Source organism: Sardina pilchardus, chromosome 10 (genome assembly GCF_963854185.1).
Source record: "Sardina pilchardus chromosome 10, fSarPil1.1, whole genome shotgun sequence".
NCBI lineage: Eukaryota > Metazoa > Chordata > Actinopteri > Clupeiformes > Clupeidae > Sardina > Sardina pilchardus.
Window position 1 is genome coordinate 22,272,645 of NC_085003.1, and position 20,000 is coordinate 22,292,644.

At 44.4% G+C, this 20,000-nt stretch overlaps 2 protein-coding genes across 7 annotated transcripts in view; one reads left to right on the forward strand and one right to left on the reverse strand.

Annotated features, from left to right (window-relative positions):
* Positions 1 to 5,437: 5,437 nt before the first annotated feature.
* Positions 5,438 to 16,232, forward strand: fads2 (fatty acid desaturase 2). Its single transcript, XM_062547046.1, has 13 exons — positions 5,438 to 5,589; positions 6,330 to 6,605; positions 6,836 to 6,946; positions 7,260 to 7,457; positions 8,189 to 8,290; positions 9,040 to 9,165; positions 10,341 to 10,401; positions 10,512 to 10,588; positions 11,210 to 11,307; positions 12,599 to 12,695; positions 12,903 to 12,982; positions 13,226 to 13,351; positions 15,584 to 16,232. Exons 2-13 carry the CDS (start codon positions 6,396 to 6,398, stop codon positions 15,633 to 15,635), a joined length of 1,338 nt encoding a protein of 445 aa, XP_062403030.1. The 5' UTR covers positions 5,438 to 5,589; positions 6,330 to 6,395; the 3' UTR covers positions 15,636 to 16,232.
* Positions 16,233 to 16,880: 648 nt separating this feature from the next.
* The window catches only part of eps8l2 (EPS8 signaling adaptor L2), a 45,533-nt gene continuing 42,413 nt past the window's right edge, over positions 16,881 to 20,000 (reverse strand). For all 6 annotated transcript variants that reach the window (XM_062547061.1, XM_062547060.1, XM_062547062.1 and 3 more), the window contains 4 exons: positions 19,765 to 19,819; positions 19,464 to 19,650; positions 18,674 to 18,806; positions 16,881 to 18,059 (listed from right to left, as the gene is read on the reverse strand). In XM_062547061.1, coding sequence (XP_062403045.1) covers positions 17,985 to 18,059; positions 18,674 to 18,806; positions 19,464 to 19,650; positions 19,765 to 19,819 — 450 coding nt within the window. In that variant the 3' untranslated portion in view covers positions 16,881 to 17,984. The remainder of the gene's footprint in view (positions 18,060 to 18,673; positions 18,807 to 19,463; positions 19,651 to 19,764; positions 19,820 to 20,000) is intronic.

Sequence of the window (20,000 nt, forward strand, 5' to 3'; positions counted from 1 at the left end):
ACAACCTTGAGGTCTCTCCTGAGGGCAAGACAGACAGTGATATACACTACGGCCGCAACTGATAGGGAATTTCTACACTAGTACTACATTTCAGAAAGAGTTCATTTGCAGTGAATACAAAAAGATACGTGTTTTGGGATTCAGCATCTCTATTTGACCTCACACAAACATACAGTAGCTGGTGTGTGGACGCATGTGACACACACTTATGCACTCATGAAGATAACACCAGACACACACCCATGCACCTCTGCCCTATGAGAACACACACACACACACACATGCACGTGCCTCTGTCCCATGAGAAAACTCTACCTGCTCCTGCTAATATCCAGTAGAGAGGGCCGGGCCGTGGCAAGAATGAACAGCACAGGGTTTCAAGAGACAGAACGTCAGATAGAGGAGGAAAGAGAGGAAGGAAGGGAGAGATGGAGGGAAGAGAAAGGAAGAGAAGGACAATCATGAGGCAGCAGAACAATAGAGAGAGGGAGCGAGGGAGGGAGGTAGAGAAGGGCAATCATGAGACAGCAGAACGGTTTGACAGGAGGTGAAGCCCCACACCACCCCAGAATACAGAGTGCCGTCTCTCCTCACACTGTACCACACACACACACACACACACACATGCACACACACACACACACACACACACACACACACACACATGCACATGCACATGCACATGCACATACACAAACACACATACACATGCACACATACACAGGCACATACTGTATGTGCACAAACACACTCACACACACACACACACACACACAAGCATGCACGTACACATGCACACACACACACACACACACACACACACACACACACACGCACATACACATGCACATACACAAACACACATACACATGCACACGTACACAGGCACATACTGTATGTGCACAAACACACTCACACACACACACACAAGCATGCACGTACATGCACATACTGTACACACATGCTTAGCATACACACACACACACACACACACACACACACACACACACACACACAGAGGCACATACACCGTGACATACGGACACAGGCACATGCACACACACACACACACACACACACACACACACATGTCTGTGAGTGGTTGTGAATTCACATGTTTAAATGTGCATGGATAGGGAACTGAATCTTTATCATTGGCCTTAATGTGAATAGCTGATACCTTTGTTTCTCTCTCTCTCTCTCTCTCTCTTTCTCTCTCTGTGTGTGTGTGTGTGTGTGTGCGTGAGTGTGTGTGCGTGTGTTAGTGTGTGTGTGTGTGTGTGTGTGTGTGTGTGTGTGTTTAGTGTGGTGAGGTTCTGACTACTGTGCGTGACTGTGCGTCACTGACACACAGATGACTTTGTTGAGGATGGACATGAAGGCTAAGACAGCTGAGCACAGTGAACTACACACACACACACACACACACACACACGCACACACACACACACACACACACATTGCAAACTTTTTAGTGCTGTAATTCTTCTCTGAAGATATTATGGTTGATGGAAACATTATTATTATTAAAATAATTTATTCATCTGTCTGATGGCTTTACAAACTCAGAGACTTGCAAACTAGGATTTTATGTTATTACCGTAACTCACATTCAGTGTCTTGCTCAAGGGCACAACGGAGGCAGCCAGGAATTGAACCCAAAGCTTTTCTGATCACTGCAAGCTAAGCTAGCTGTTGGGTTGCTACATTACCATTGCCTAATTCATAGGATCTGCTGTCGTCATTCTTTTTTATCTTTTCTATTTCCAGACAAGATTTCTGTAAATGATGACAGTGAACTGCAGCAGCGTGGTTACCTCAGGCAACCTTCAACCTCCTGTCGGGCAAAGCACGCCCCCTAGTGTCGCATCAGCGCCATAATCTCTGGTGACGGAGGCGGCCGGCTGTGTTGACATCTGGAGGTTTCAGACAGCGCTGCCTGCTGGCCTGACGTGCTGATGGAGGGGGATGAGTTGTGGTTAGATGCTCTCTGCTGGATGAAACATGCAGCGCAGCGCTTGCTGGGAGGACAAGAGGAGACTGAAACAGACACCCTGGGATGGCCATGCCCAGCAATGAGGTCACCAAAGTCCCGACCTCATAATTTTTTTTAGCACAAATTTCAAAAGTGAATTGCATCTGACAGCAGCAGCAGCAGCAGCAGTTTATTTGAGTCTACTAGTCTGCTGCTGAGGTCGAAAACAAAACCGTCATTTAAATAGATAGATAGATAGACAGATAGATACTTTATTGATCCCCAAGGGGAAATTACAGTTGCATTACATTAGAATGTTTCTCAGTTACTCATTTCTCATTTATCATCAAAAAACGTTTTTACAGCAGCAATTTTCAAAAGCGCATAGTGGATTACCTGCAAAAGCACATATCTTGCTCAGAATGCTTCGTTTATGCCTCAAAAGCAAATATTTATACCAATGAAACTGTCAAAATGATCAGTCCTGACGCCATTGCTTATGTATGCCAAAATAGTCAAACTGGTTTGTCTTGTTGTCAGTATGATAGTTTAGTCTCTTAGTATTTTCTATTGAACAATGCACGAAACGGCACTATTTTCTATTTCAAGACTACAAAGTTACACATTACTGTATGTGGAGGGGGTTGATTTCAAGATAGTGGATATGTTTCAAAATTGTTTTTGTTAACAGACATTGTGATAGTAGGCTTTTACAGCTGTGTGCAAATGAAAAATGTCAAATAAACAGTCCTTGGTCAGAGCTATGTACCACTGTTCGTATTTCCATACATCCTGATGTTCTTGTCTGTCAGGTCACATATAGTTATATGCTAGACAGACTATGACAACTAGTTGTCACAGCTAGTTCAACACATTTGCATGTAATGGCAATGTGCAGTATAGTGCATTTTGACCAACATAACATTAGCAATTGAAAATGTAAAAAAAAAAAAAAACAGCAGACATTTGAACAAAATCAGTTGCATGGATGTGCTAAAGCATGGCTATTTGTTCAAGCTGGGGGAAACGACTTTAATGACATGCACACGTGATAAGATACATAAACAGTTTTGAGAGTTAACATTCTGATCTGAGAAATGCGGCAAAGGAACTGAGGAAAAACTGTGCAGTTGTCTGAACTTTTACCGGGTGTTCAAGTTTTTTCACCACAAAAACACTGCATTTTGACTGGCTCCAGGGTTGGTGTGTATCAGGACTAGATGAGAAGTGGCTGACAGAGGGTCATAGCAGCTGAGGCCATATGTGTCAGAGGTCAGTTCCCGTTGGGCTCTCCTCTCCTCTACACTCCTCTCCTCTCCTCTCCTATTCTCTACACTCCCCTCCCCTTTCCTCTCCTCTCCTCCCCTCTCCTCTTCTCCACACTCCACTCCTCTCCTCTCCCCTCCCCTCCCCTCTCCTCCTCTCCTCTCCTCTCCTCTCCTCTCCTATTCTCTACACTCCTCCTCTCTTCTACAGCACAACTTTGAGTTTTTTGTGTGTAAATAGGGCACCATTAATCAGTAAGTTTTAGAGAATTTCATGGTTTGTGTATTTTTGTGAAAGTGTGTGCATTTTAAAACTAACAAACAAAGAAACAAAAACATGCTAGATTTCCAATTAATTCCATTCCAAGATTAGCCTGGGTTTTCCCATACTGCCTTGCGCGGTGATTTCAATCCCGCTGCTAAGCCAGTCTGGAAACTAACGCCCAAATGTTCGCCTGATGTTGGCGAACCAATCACAGAACATCCGAGAAGTTTCCGTTGCCTTCTTGCGTCTACATTCGACGCCAAAGGATTTACGGCAGCCCTTAGCGTTGCATACGAACGAGTTGGGTGAGCTATGCGCATTTGATAGACATCCGTGGCGCCCAATGAACGGATCTGGGCATTTTTTCAAATACGAGAAAATGAACGTCTGGTTGCCAGACCACGTCTCATTTGAGAAGTGGGAGGCGTTAGCCAGGCTATTCCAAGATAGTTTTTACTAGTCTCTTTGGCCTAAATGTCCTGTGATTCATGTAGTAGTGGAATATTAATTTGCATACTCTTGACCAGAGTTGTCCAATAACTTCTCATGTCCCACAAATGTCCTACAACTTCAGCTGCATCAGCTATACACATGATGGTTACGATGCACCTTCATTACAGGTAAGACAACCTCACCACAAGTGTGTGTGTGTGTGTGTGTGTGTGTGTGTGCAGTGACATGCACAGACCACAGACTTCTTCAAGGACCGGGGGCAACATTTTGAAAAATGACCTCTTATGATGACCTCTGATGGGTTTTGTGAAAAGAAGACAGGTTGAGATTTCTAAATATGACATAACCATCAACATATTTTAGGCATCTTGCTGTGAAAAAAGATGCCAATTACAAAGCATGATTATCACACAGGATTATGACATACCATCAGGATTATTGCATCCCAGCTGTGTTATTTGACTGTTAGGCTTCATTCAGGGGTGAATAACATAACCTATATGATTGAGGGGCCCAATTAAGATATATCACATAACCTGATATTACGTTTACAACACTGTGAACTGTGTATGTGTGAACCTGTGGACTCATGGTGGATTGTTGAACTGCTTTAATCTACTGGATTATTCAAGAAATGTGATTCCTTATGTAACTTGACTTGTAAAGTGGAATCAAATAAAGTATATAAAATGTGTGTGTGTGTGTGTGTGTGTGTGTGTGTGTGTGTGTGTGTGTGTGTGTGTGTGTGTGTGTGTGTGTGTGTGTGTGTGTGTGTGTGTGTGCACACGTGTGTATGTGTGTGTCTGGTTGTGTTGTTTTACACCCTTTAAAAATGGGGTTGCCATACTATGAGGCATTCTGATAAAATGCTTGTTTTGTCTACCATAGTGACTTGTGTTGAATTCTCAATTATTTCTGTATGGGATTGCTCTGCCTTCAATTGTAAACATTTTAGACTACCTCTGCCACTGACTGGTTCATCACCCTGCCACTCATAATCTGGGGCGGGTTTGATGCCACTTGAAAAAGCAGAGGCACCCTGGTGGGAAAGACAATGAATTAGGGTGTTCCCCGCCAGAGCTGGGCGTTTATGCCTGTTGCATCAGTCACAAATTATAGCCTATACACTAAACGGCTCAGTGGCATTGGATTTCAAGGGACATCAGCATTTCAATCCTTGATGTACAGTACAACAGAATGTTTCAGCCACCGGGAAGTTGTAAACCTAGTTTTGGTTTATTAATTCGCGCAATGGGCGCATAACTTCAATTCCCTTCCACGACTTCATGCTGTCAGAGTTCACGGGTGTAGCCAACACATAAGTGAGATGATAACATCCTATATGACTGATATATCATTCGATGGCTATTGCAGTTAACCTCAAATAACCCCCACACCAAACGCACACGTACACGCGCGCTACACGCACGCACCCACACATACACCCATTCACACCGAGAGGCGAGCGGAAGATTCAGAGGAGCGATCTGGACCAATTGCGAATATCCCAGCGGCGGAGGATAGACGCGGATTGGACCACAGTCTCTCGAATGATCCGCTTGGAATTTGGAAGTGAGAATGAGGCAAGTTGCTACTGGACATGTCGGCGTGAGAAAGTAGCCAGCAACAAGGTGAGTCTACCATCTGATGCACAATATTGAGGATGCGATTTTGCGTTTCAGACATAATGGATTAATACTTTCAATCAATCGTATATAATTTTTTTACATCATTGCTTCGAAAAATATGACCAGTTTGGGGTCGGGGTGGGGGTGTCTGGTAACTCCATATAACAAAAGCAGAATAAGATAATGTGCCATTTGTGATTTATCATCTACGATTTCTTTGACACTGTTTGTTGTATTTAAGATTATCTTCAATTACACTGTTTGACCTGTTAATTTAAGCGCATCTGTTGGTGTAAATTATACATTATTCCGAGAGCGGATCCGGTTAGATACTGGAGATGTGTCTTTCAATACAGATCAGGCTCTGCTTTTTTCCGCCGCCTTAATGTGTGCTTTCATTTATTCATGAGGTGTTGCCAGTGTCGACTGTTAGCTGTACAATGTAAGCGCACGGGTGATACTCAATCGCCACTGTTCGAGCAGCACAACAGGTAGCTCAAACATTTTGGCCAAATTAAAACAAGAAAAATGCGGTGGTCCGTCTATAACCCTGTAGTACAATATCTCGATGATTATATGGTCACGGTCATTCACAGTCTGACGGAATCCGTCGTGTGTCTAGACTCCAAATCCATTTGGGCCAATCTGTATCCAGCAGCACCGTGGTCACGGGTCAGACTCGCAGGTAAAGTAAGGACGTAGCCAGTTTAGAGTAAATATTTATTTATTTCTGTCTTTTCCAGGCTTCAGAGAGGGAAACACTGCCGAGAGCTCCATAGCAGACAGATCTCAGTCGGTAGGGGTCGGAGATGGGCCGCGGAGGTCAGAAGACCGATACGGCTTTGGAGAATGGAGGGCGCGGCTCGAGCATCTTCACCTGGGAAGAGGTGCAGAAGCACTCCCGCCGGGGCGACCAGTGGCTCGTGATCAACCGGAAAGTATACAACATCAGCGACTGGGTGAAGCGCCATCCGGGCGGGATTCGGGTCATCAGTCACTACGCGGGGGAAGATGCAACGGTTGGTAAACTTAAACAAAAAATCAGTCAGCCTATAATGTTATGCAAATATATTCAATGGAAGGCAAGGCAAGGCAAGCTTTGTCTGTGGCCAGCTATTAAGACGTTTGTTTTAGTAGGCTATGGGAATGTACTGTACTTCTTCTGGGTTCCATTCACAGCCCTTTGGTAATGTGTGTGGCATTTAGGATGTTTTGAGCTCTTTAACATCGATGTGCTTCCTCGGCCCAGGACGCGTTCGTGGCGTTTCACCCAGACACCAAGTTTGCGCAGAAGTACCTGAAGGCTCTGCAGATCGGGGAGCTGGCGGCCACCGAGCCCAGCCAAGACCGCCAGAAGAAGGTGATGCTTTCCTGTCCTCCTTCCTTACCTGTCCTCTTTCCCTGACAGGATCATAGTAATAGCTCCCATGGCAAATTAACTGTGCGTGTATGTGACTGCGTGTGTAGTGTATGTTGTAAGGGTTGCAACACAATATAAGTAGGCCTAGCTCTAAAAACACTTTAGCAAAACAAAACCTTTAAAATGATCTCACTTTTTTTCTACCTGTGTATCTCCGTCTCTGTCTGTCTGTCTGTCCCTCTGTCTGTCTGTCTGTCTGTCTGTCTGTCTCTCTCTCTCTGTATCTTGTGTCTCTCTCCCATGTGCGTGTCAGGAGCGACTGGTGAGTGAGTTCCGCGACCTGCGTGAGGATCTGGAGCGGCAGGGCCTGTTCCGTGCGGACCCCGTGTTCTTCAGCGTGTGCCTGGGCCACATCCTGCTGCTGGAGCTGCTGGCCCTGCTGCTGGTGTGGACTGCGGGCACCGGCTGGCTCTCCTCCCTCACCTGCGCTGCCCTCCTCGCTACCTCACAGGTACGCACGCGCCCGCCACATCACACTCACCATTACCATAGTGCTGCCTCATACGCCCACGACATCAAACTCACCGTCACCATAGGGATGCTACCTCACCCCTCACACCCACGACATCAAACTCACCGTCACCATAGGGATGCTACCTCACCCCTCACACCCACGACATCACACTCACCGTTACCATAGGGATGCTACCTCACAGGTATGCGCCCGCAACATCATGCTCACCGTTACCATAGGGATGCTACCTCACAGGTACACATTGGCAACATCAAACTCACCGTTACTATAGGGATACTACCTCACAGGTATGTGCCCACAACATCACGCTCATCATTAGTTCTACCATGGTGCTACCTCATAGGCCGCCACATCAAAGTCGCTGTTGCCATAGGAATGCTACCTCACAGGTATGCAGCAGCAACATCGCAAACACCGTTACCATAGGGATGCTACCTCAAAGGTAGCCTACTGTATGCGCCCGCAACATCAGAATCACAGTTGCCATAGGGATGCTACCTCACAGGTACCTCACCGTTACCATGGGGATCAAAGCAAGCCACATCATCATCATCATCATCATCATCATCACTATCATCACCCCAAACTTATTCTTATCACTTTCTCCTGCTCCGTGTGTGTGCGTGCGCGTGTGTGTGTGTGTGCGTGTGCGTGTGCGCGTGCGTGCGTGCGTGTGCGTGTATGTGCATGTGTGTGTGTTTTCTCAGTCCCAAGCGGGTTGGCTGCAGCATGACTTTGGCCACTTGTCTGTATTTAAGAAGTCAAAATGGAACCACCTGTTGCACAAGTTCATCATCGGTCACCTGAAGGTGAGGAAGGAGCCCCCCACTCGAGCACTCACTCACTTGCATTAGATACTGGGATAAGCTGTGCTGATACAACTTAATCGTTGGTAACCAGGATACTAGTAGACATCATGTATACAGGGATATTAATTATAACCTGGTTCAGGTTTATCTGTGTTTATGTCAACACCAGATCAGGTAGTGAATCATATTTACAGTGCAGAAAGAGGAAATGAAAGAGGATATTTCTGAAGTTACTGAAACTCTTTTTCACTGAGACTTCATGATTAAATCAGATATGTAGTGAATAATATTTACAGTGTGGTATCAGAGTTTCTGTGTGCTGATGAGTGCGCCTGTTTGAAGTTATCCAGTGGCCATGTTTTGGTTATATTACTGTATTATGTGTGAGTGTTCCTGTTGGACTGTATACGCTGAATGTATATATCTGTGCGTATGTGAGATATAGGCAGTCCTGTGTGTTTGCAAAGGTCTGTGTGATAGGAGCCCACAGCCCTTTCAAGTGAAGTAGTTGAACTTCTTACCTTTGAGGCTGAGCCAATAATTTACGTTAAGAATATATGATGTCCTTTATGTATGTACAGGAGCACTTGAGCAATCTTTTTGCACACATATACAGTATGTACAGTATGTGAGTGAATGTGTTTGTGAGTACATTTTTGAAATCACAGACTGTATTGGGCTGTATATATGTGTGTGTGTGTGTGTGTGTGTGTGTGCGTGCATGTGTGTGTATATGTCCATGTCTCAAGGGAGCCTCTGCGAACTGGTGGAACCACAGGCATTTTCAGCACCACGCCAAGCCCAATGTCTTCAGCAAAGACCCAGACGTGAATATGCTGCACGCCTTTGTGCTGGGAGATACCCAGCCTGTCGAGGTACTACTTGATATGTGTGATTGATATGAACTATCAGTTCTTCTGATTGCAGCATCTCCCTATGACACCATGTCCTAACCACAGTGGTGTAGTCTACGTGATACGCGGGACTACGCAGTATACCCACTTAAAAATAATCACCATCTCAGTATACCCACTTAAAATAGGCAAGGATAGGAATTAACATTTGGGGTTGATCACAGTATACCCTCTACAACTAACTAAAGTGCATTACTGTATGCCCACTACAGCCAACTAGACTACACCACTGCCTAACCAGACGTGATGCGAGAGAACATTTGCGATAAAATCCATTTAATTGTATTGTTTTCAATTGGAGTGTCCTGACTACAACGCAACGTTTTGAGAGAACTTTTGTCGGACGCCCGGGTTTCTATTCTCTTTCTGTCGCTCGCTTTGCTCTGCTATTTTGAATGAGAAATATGACGCAATAGAAGGAAATGTTTAACATATTCAGTGTAGACAAACAACATTGGCAGACTCTCGCTCGCTCAGATCCTGTTAGGACATGTTGTGACACTGGTGCCATATCACCTGATCACAACACCTTCCTATGAGACTGCTGCTATTTAAACTGATTGCGACACCTGCCTATCGTATGATATTCACCTTATTCCGCTTGCACAGTACTGTGCTTACTGTCATTACATTACGTTACATTTGGCTGACGCTTTTTAAGCAAAGCGACTTACAACATACAGTAGTAAAACATTAAAATCTTTAAATCAGTAAATTAGTAAATCATTAATGTGTTCACTGGATGGGCATTCAGCCTACTGACGGGACGTGTTGTACAGTGGAGGAGGGCATTAATGGGTACAACATGTGGCGCATTGGTGACTGCCACCAACCAGTGGTGCATTGCTGTTGTACTGTATCTTACATGCTGCTGTGTAATGTTACATTTCTTACCTATTGCACTGGCAATTGAACACCTTTACTGTGTATATCTGAAGTTGTCAATTGAAGTTCATCAGTTCATCTGATAGTTGAATTGTCTGAACCATCAACTTTCTTAGAGTGTGAATAATAATTGTTAGTGAATTTAAAAGTTGTCATACATATCCAACCTTTTCTCCATTCTCTCTCTATATCTCTCTATCCATCTCTCTGCACCCCCCCCACCCCATCTCTCTCTCTCTCTCCCTCTGCAGTACGGTGTAAAGAAGCTGAAGTACCTGCCTTATAACCATCAGCACAAGTACTTCTTCCTTAGTAAGACTGTCTTCATCTCGGCCCTTTCTAACAGTCCATTTGTTTTGTTTTTTTCAGAATGTTTGTGATGAAGTCACCACTTCTGTTTGTTTGTTCGTTCCCCTCCACAGTCGGCCCTCCTCTCCTCATCCCTGTGTATTTCCACATTCAGATCATGCACACCATGTTCTTCAGGAAGGACTGGGTGGTGAGTGTCCAGTGCACATGTTCCACAGAGAACCGTAAAGAACCCATCACTGCCCCTTTTTTGAGTCTGATACCATCTACTTACTTCAATATATTTCTCGGTACCTCTCTCTCCCCTCTCTTCTTCTCCCTCTACTCTTCTCTCTCCCTCTCTCCCCCCTCTCTTCTTCTCTCTTTCCCTCTCTTCCTCCCCCTCTCCTCTTCTCCCACCCCCTCTCTTCCTCCATCTCTCCTCTCTCCCCCTCTTCTTCTCCCTTCCCCTCTCTTCCTCCTCCTCCCTTCTTCTCTCTCTCCCTCTCCTCTTCTCTCTCCCCCCTCTTCTTCTCCCTTCCCCTCTCTTCCTCCTCCGTTCTTCTTCTCTCTCTCCCTCTCCTCCATCTCTCTTTCCTTCTCTTCTTCTCTCTCCACCTTTCTTCCTCCTCCTCTCTTCTTATCTCTCTCCCCCTCTCTTCTTCTCCATTCCCACTCTCTTCCTCCTCCTCTCTTCTTCTATCTCTCCCTCTCTTCTTCTCTCTCCACCTCTCTTCCTCCTCTCTTCTTCTCTCTCTCCCTCTCTTCTTCTCTCTCCACCTCTCTTCCTCCTCTCTTCTTCTCTCTCCCCCTCTCTTCCTCCCTCTCTCAGGACTTGGCCTGGTCCATGAGCTACTACCTGCGTTATTTCCTGTGCTTTGTGCCTTTCTATGGATTCTGGGGCTCCATGGTTCTCATCAGCTTTGTCAGGTGAGTAGAGTGATGCTCCGCTGCACACACATCCTGTCCTCCTGCTAATCCTGCTGTCACAGATGCAACCATTTTCTCCTCCTGTGCTGATCAAAATGTCCTATGGGATTCCATTCAGATTGTGGAACCAATAGGATCCTATAGGATTTTTTTTTTTCCCCAATCCTATAGGATTCCCAAATCCCATAGGATTGTTACTATTGGAATCCTGTACGATTTTGGTTCCAGAATCTGATTGGAATCCTATAGGACTTTTTGATAAGGGTGGTAATGATAAAATGCAATGAGAAAACGAGTCCAACAAATAATCCAGTCCATTAGACTGGCGAACATTTAACTGATCACTAAGCCATTTTACAGTTTCTGACTTGAGTGAAACTCTATTTCCCAGAATCCTCCATATCCCATGCCAGTTATGGAAGAAATCAACACACTTATGATTCAGTTCTACATGTACTGTATGTTGGTTGGCGCTGCTCAGCAAGATCCAATGTTAATTGAATACTTCAAAAAAGAAGAAAAAAAAGTTGCAAAATTTCACCATTGATGGGCATAGGCAAGTGAAGTTTAAAGTGTCAACTCACTTTGCCTATATGTTTCTATCTGCAGAGAACTTTAGAAGTTCCACTCAGAACCACTGGTTCAGTCAGGACCACTTTGTCAATAAAATATTTTTATTTACTATTGCATGAAATACATTCTTGGCGGTATGTTCTGTTCTGGGGGCCCCCTGCCCTTCCATGTTCAAACATGGAAAGCCCAAGGCAGGGAGAGCAGCAATAAACCCCCCATGGGGTACAGAACAGAACAAACATCAATGACACAACATTGATAAGTCAGAAGTATGAGGGGTTAAGGGGAGGAGGTGGGTGGCAAAATTGCAGAAAAAGCAGATGGCAGCAGATTGGCAAAGGCAGTTTAAATAAGCGCTCTGAATGATCTCCACCAATGAAAGCAAGGCTAGGCCGGCAGGCACTCAGCTGGCAATCAGCTGGCAATCAGCTGGGCGATTAGATTGACAGTCAGCTGGGCCATTCAGGGAAGCTAGCGAGACTCCGTGACCTGCCTGAACTAACGCTGTGCTCCATTTATGCCATTCTCTGACGTGTGTGTTCGGTTCTATGCGGTTCTGTCCCACTGCAGGTTCCTGGAGAACCACTGGTTATGCCCTCCTCTAACTTGTGTGTTCAGTTCTATGTGGTTCTGTCCCACTGCAGGTTCCCAGAGAACCACTGGTTATGCCCTCCTCTAACTTGTGTGTTCAGTTCTATGTGGTTCTGTCCCACTGCAGGTTCCTGGAGAGCCACTGGTTTGTGTGGGTCACTCAGATGAGCCACATTCCCATGTACATCGACCACGAGAAGCACCAGGACTGGATCACCATGCAGGTGTGTTCACCTGAGACCTTGATGTCATGTTGGATCTGGAGAAGACGCTTCTGAACTTCATGATCATCTTCATCATTTTCTTTCCATTTTTTAGACTGCAGGTTTAAAAAAGGCAAAAACTATAAAGTACATTTTAATAGTAATTAATTGTGAAATGAATTTGGATTGATTACTGAAGTGTTTGCTCCCCTTGCTCTATTTTAACAGCTGAAGGCGACCTGCAACATTGAGCAGTCCCTCTTCAACGATTGGTTCAGCGGCCACCTCAACTTCCAGATTGAGCACCAGTAAGAGGCTTAACATCCATCATCAGTTAAACACACTTTACTAAAATGCACTTATAGCTTGACAAATTGAGTGTGACTTATGTGCTGTATTTTTAAGGAAAAAGTTAGGAAGTGTGTGTAGTAAAATCATGAACCATGTCGAGTTACTGACTGTAACTGATGTGCAAGTGAAAATGAAGCATGCGGAGCGGAGTTTACTTGTGTGAAGATGAAAGTTTTGTTTGTCTACTCTGTCCCCACAAGTCTCTTCCCCACGATGCCTCGGCACAACTACTGGCTGGCCGCCCCGTTGGTGAAAGCTCTGTGTGAGAAACACGGCATCCCGTATGAGGTGAAGACTCTGTGGCGCGGCCTAGTGGACGTTGTGAGGTACGACAGCATTAAGTCAGTCTCAGTGATTCGTAAATAAATGGTCCTGCCCATTCCAACTTGAGGGAAGTCAGTAGATCTGTGGGACTGATGTTGAGACAGATCTTCCTGTAGTACTTAAGCACTAACCCCTACCAGTTGTGTGTGTGTGTGTGTGTGTGTCTGTGTAAGTCTGTCTGTCTTCCTGCTGTTGGTGGTTGAGCTGTCTGGGATTCTGTGGCGTAGCCTAGTGGACATTGTGAGGAATGACCGCATTAGTCATTTTCACAATGCTAGGGCCACATTTGGCAGATGCAATTATGCAAAGTGACTTACAGCAGTAGAATAACATTTAGGCTATTAACACTTAGAGGGACACTTCACCTATTAGCATTAAGCTTTGTATCTTTAGAAAACCAGTCATGTTTTTGAATGGTCGTGCATCATTCCCTCAGTTTGCCTTGAGATGGGAGAAATAAGGATTTCAATGTTGGACTTCCTGCCTTCAGTGATGTAAAAATCATAATTTTACATCATTGAAAGCAGGAAGTCCTATTCATGGGTTTCATTGAAATCCGTATTTCTCCTATCTCAAGGCAAACTGAGGGAATGATGCACGACCATTCAAAAACATGACTGGTTTTCTAAAGATACAAAGCTTAATGCTAATCGGTGAAGTGTCCCTCTAAGCATTTTAACAGTTAAGGTACAGTGCTACAGCTACAGCAATAGAATAACCTTTAAGCTCCAGTGCAGAGGGGACTATAGCTAGGTACTACCACTCCATCTGTCAGTACTAGCACTAGAGGATAGGAATACTTACCTGTTCAGTGTTAGTTAGGGCTCTATTTTAGCAATCTGAAACATATGGTGAGACGCAAAGTATTAGCTGTGTCCAGTCCATATTTTGGTAATCTAACGGTGTGTTTTTGTGATCAGAGATCAGGCGCATATTTCAAAAGGGTTGTTCTTATGTGTCATGGCTGTGCTGTGGACTGTGGGTGTAACATCCTGAGTGTAACAATGAGAATGACATCTGTCATTCCCTTTAACAGCAAGCAGTGCAACTTCAAATAGCACATCGGTATTTTGACAGTCAGCGCATTTGTAGGAATCTGCTTGCATGCGAGACAGCGTATGCAGCAGAGGGATTCCACTAACCCTTGCTTTACTATAAAGCCTGTGTGTGACTAACAGAGTATAGCCTACATGCATCTGCACTCGCCTATTGTTTGAACTCATAGTCAAACTGAAACTAACTTCACCGTGGTCGTGTCATAGGCAACAACAAAACAGTCCTACACAGTTATTTACTTTCACTATTGACGAGGGGTTACAATTGAAAACAACCTGGAAAAAGCAACACTTGCCCAAATGTTTGCATGTAAGTAATGTTTGCATTTAAATATCCTTTTACATTTTAGATTTTTCAATGATATTTATGGATTATCCTGCATACAAGTTGTTTGGGACTGGTTGTGAAGGGCTGCTTACATCTGGTGACAGTGGGTGCCTCTCATTCGTTTTTTTATACATCTTCCCTTCCTTCCTCGGTCCTGGTCCTCACTGATCTAGATAAAGAATGATGGGGCGGCAACAGTGGGATAGATAGTCTATCCAGTGCTAGTTATATGTCGATCAGTGGGAACGCGTCAGGAGGACCGAGGATGGAGGAGGGATGTTGAGAGAGGCCCAGGGTGTCTTCAGCTGTGCTTTATGTGTCCTTTTCACTTTAGCGTTTGGTTGAGGTGCGCACATCCACAGAAACAATAATCCAGGTGCCGGACAAAAGTAGTGGTCAATGTGATTGATTGAGTCCGCACACTGGGTATAAGCTCCAAAAAACTTTTTATTTTAATACATAAAAGGCAACGTTTCGATCCTCCAGTGGGATCTTCCTCAGGCCTTTCACTTTAGGCCAGGTTTTTCTTGGTCAGTGATGTAAAGATTTTTTAGAGGAAATAGGATAGCGACTTTTGACAGACAGACAGATAAAAAGAAACATACAGACAGACAGACAGATACAGACAAATTCTTGTCAAAACTGTTGAGCACCCTGCTCAGTTCCTTGAGCTCTAAAGGTATTTTTATGCCGGAGGTTTGTCTGTTTTCTCTCTCTCTCTCTCTCTCTCTCTTTCTCTGTCTCTCTCTCTCTCTCTCTCTCAAATTCAAATTCAAAGGATGCTTTATTAGCATGACTGTTTGTTACAGCGTTGCCAAAGCTCTCTGTCTCTCTATCTCTCCCTCTCTCAGCTCCCTGAAGAAGTCTGGTGATCTTTGGCTGGATGCGTACCTGCACAAGTGACCTCCATCCTCTCCACGTCAACAGACACTGACCCCACAACAGACACGGCTCCAAGATGCTCCTCCAATCAGATACAGTTCTTACTGCCATGACAAGATAGTACGTGATTGTGCTTGGTCACTTCTTTCTGTGATAACTTAGTGTTCAATGATATACTATGAAATTCTCTAAAATACACAGAGAGCAATTAACCTGGGTTCTGACTGAATGACTTTATAATCCTCTTAAAATGAGAGTAGGGATCATGTTTGGCCATCACTGAATTTCCATCTGACTCGGACTAAGCCAGTTAAATCAGACAATCATATAGACTGGTCATCTCATCTCCATTCTATAAGGAATCTCTCACACACACCCAGACTGATTATCTAATCTCCATTCTATAAGGAATCTGTACCTTACAGGTTCTCCTTGTTGATAAGTTTAGGTATGGTACCACATTTTAATCTTTGTGTTTGCTGTCATTGACTTTTATAAGTATTGACATAGCACAGAATGCTGGAAAAGATTGATGCTGAAATCATTGTATTTTGTAGCCTGCTTTTGAGGCTGTCTTGTCTGCTCAGACATCAGGAAGAATAAAAATACTAAGCACTGGCCCTGTGTTTTTTTTCATGTTACAGTACATGTACTGTAACACACACACACACATACTGACAAAACATATCATGCATGTGTGTGTGTGTATTGTGTATGTATACAACGCACACAACACATATTGTGTATACTGTAATGTGTGTGTGTGTGTGTGTATACAGTATATATACCGTATATACAAACACACACGCACACACACTATATTGCCAATTATATATATAATTATATATATATTAAGTATTTGGTCACCTGCCCTGACTCGCATATGAACTTAAGTGACATCCCAGTCTTAATCCATAGGATTTAATGTGACGTCAGTCCACCCTTTGAAGCTACAGCTTCAGCTCCTCTGAGAAGGCTTTCCATGGGGTTTAGGAGTGTGTTTATGGACATTTTTGACTGCTGCACTCACTGTATACACACAGTGTATATCTATACTTTGACTTGAGTAAAGGAATTGTGTATCTCATCCACCTCTGCCTGTGTCCAGGACGACATGTTTGTAAAAAGCAGTTCCTGATCAGTGTTTGCATTTAAGTGAGATGAATAGAATTGTATTGATGTATTGATGTATTCACTATTACACTATTTCACTATTCACACATATAACACACACACACATACAGAGACGCAGAGGTGCAGAGAAAACACTATTCCATCTGAATGATTTATTTTTGATATAACAATGATGATAATCAGCACCTGGGACAAACAGAATCTTAAAGTATATACATAAAAAAAACAACAACATTCTTTACAAGAAAATACTTTTACAAACAGAGACCGCTATTTACCATTATTCATTAAGGAAGATATGCGTAGAGGAATCGTATAGGGGAAGCACAAAAAGCTATTTATACTCGTTTACTACTTATATGCTATTTATATAGCCCAGTCAGTCTTTCTTCCTCAGAACGACACAAGCATGCACACAAACACACACACACACACACACACACACACATGCATCATCCAACCTGCATTCAGCCATACAGTACAGTGGCCGATACACACACACGTACAGTACATACACACATCATCCAGCCTGCATTCAGCCATACAGTGGCCCATACACACACACACACACACACGTACATACACACATCATCCAGCCTGCATTCAGCCATACAGTGGTCCATACACACACACACACACACACACACACGTACATACACACATAATCCAGCCTGCATTCAGCCATACAGTGGCCGATACACACACACGTACAGTACATACACACATCATCCAGCCTGCATTCAGCCATACAGTGGCCCATACAGTGGCATTGTGGTTGTGTCTTTTCCTGCCTCATCCTCCACTCTGCTTTCCCATCGCTCACCTAATTACACGCACACACACACACACACTCACACACACGTGCGCACACTTACACATGCACAAACTTACACATGCATACACACACACACACACACACACACACTCAAACACACCCATCTCTAAAATCCTACCTAGCCACACAAGTCAGGAGACGTCTCCATCATAGAGTGAACAGTTGCCGGCGGCAGCGGTAGGAACACAATGAAACACTGTATCTACTGTATCCATATATCTCCATATATACGTATCTATATACAATTACAAAAAGCGTAGCGGTGTCATGGGCCTCTTCATATCAGTGAGATATATATCATATACATGTGAGATTCTGTCAGACGGCTGGAGCACAAGCTGAGGGAAACCGGCGTTAGGACTGCTGAGCCTGGGAGCTGGAGGTGGACGCACTGAGCACGTTCAGTCGCTGCTGGAGTTGATCTTCTGCTGCCGTCTCTTCATGATCTCCTCGAGCTCTGAGTCGCCAATACTCCTCTGCAAAGAAAGACAAGAGGACTACATTACCCAGCAGCCCAAGGGCAGACACAGGGCAAGATGGCTGTATCTTAGAGTATACTACATATCAAATGGCCGTCTCTTTCAGAAGACTACATTATAGATGGCCGTCTTTTACAAACAACTACATTACAGATGGCCATATCTTACAGACGACCATTACCACATTCTATTTGTCTGTTCAAGTCGTTTTCCGAGTTGTTTCCATCAGTTCAACGTTCAAACTGGCAAAAGAGATGCCAAGGGAACGCCCTCTGAAGTTCTACCGCGACTCGTCAACTCGGTCGACCCCAGAGTACTACGAGTTTGAATATCCAAGATGGCTGTGCTCATTAATAGTAAATGGGAATCTTGTATGCTCTGTTTATTAGCAGTTCTATTGGATTTGTGTCACATTAAATCAGTCGTAGAAACAATAGTGTCCAACCTCTACCTGATGCCATGATGCTATGACGTTTGTTTGGGTTTGAGTGTGTACAGTATGTGTATGTATGTGTGTGTGTGTGTGTGTGTGTGTACAGTATACGTGTATTTGTGTGTGAGTGTGTGTGTGTGTGTGTGTGTGTGTGTGTGTGTGTGTGCGCTTGTCTCACCTCCAGCTGTGACTTCTGTACGGTGATCTGGCTGAAGACACGGCCACCTTCCTCCCCACACACAGCCTTCAGCTCCTCTTTGTTCAGTGAGAAGAGCTGAGCACCCGTCAGAATACCTAAACACTCCACCGTACTGAACACACACACACACACACACACACACACACACAGACAAACACAAAGACAAAAACACCTTAACATCATATGTACACACATGTTACAGCATGCAACTAAAAATGAACATACATACATATGTACACACACACATAAGGGCATGAACACACATACTGTACATACACGCGTGCACACACACACACACACACACACACACAAGGGCATGTACACTAGAGGTCTGTACTCCCGTGGGAGTCCCACCGGATCTGCGGCACAGGACATGTTTTGAAATGAGAGGCAGAATGAGAGGTGCGTTGGCTAGAGAAACAGATGATTCACTGCACTCCCACATACATTAAACATATGCATAAAATAACCTATAGAATCAATGAAAGTAGTGCACGGAATTAGAGTTGAGCTGGATATTGTGTTAGGCAGCATTACTATAAATAAAGGGGGTATTAGCAGCCTAACTGTAGTTTAGGCCTACATGGGTTCAAATCTTTCCTGCAGCTCCAACTCAAAATCAAACACACACACACACACACACACACACACACCCCACATGAGGACACTCACGGTTCTTGGAGAACTTCTTGGCCTGGAGCCAGGTGGACACAAACACACACACACAAGCACACACACACACACACATGCAGCGTGTGGACACACTCACGGCTTGGAGAACTTCTTGGCCTGGAGCCAGGTGGCCACTTCTGCGGCGGTGGAGTTGAAGCTGATGGGGTTGCAGTTGGCCCCGGGGGAGCGGTCCACGTGGAAGTTACGGTGGGGCAGCTGGTTCTGGGCCTTATTGCTGGTGATACGCCTCAGCAGCTCTTCGTTCACCTCGTCCATCGGCTGGGCTGTGGCCATTTCATTTCATATCCATTATTATTTTAATTAAGTGTTTGATAGTGTGATATTTTTATTCATAATTTAATCAATCAATCAAGTGATTATAAGAACATAAATCTCACTTTTCAGTAGGGACCCTGGTGGTGGTGATGTTGGCTGAAAAGGCTGTGGACGAAACTGACAGGAGACATGTACAAGTCAGACCAGTGTAGAATAAAATTATGTATATGTGTGTGTGTGTGTGTGTGTGTGTGTGTGTGTGTGTGTGTGTGTGTGTGTGTGTGTGTGTGTGTGTGTGTCTGTGTGTGTGTGTGTGTGTGTATGTGCATACGTGTGTGTGTGTGTGTGTGTGTGTGTG

Excerpts from the sequence above, each read along its gene's own strand:
- fads2 (XM_062547046.1), top strand. The coding sequence starts at position 6,396 with ATGGGCCGCGGAGGTCAGAAGACCGATACGGCTTTGGAGAATGGAGGG. Across the intron at positions 12,696-12,902 it reads AGGACTGGATCACCATGCAG|CTGAAGGCGACCTGCAACAT; the intron begins GTGTGTTCACCT and ends CTATTTTAACAG. Across the intron at positions 12,983-13,225 it reads AACTTCCAGATTGAGCACCA|TCTCTTCCCCACGATGCCTC; the intron begins GTAAGAGGCTTA and ends TGTCCCCACAAG.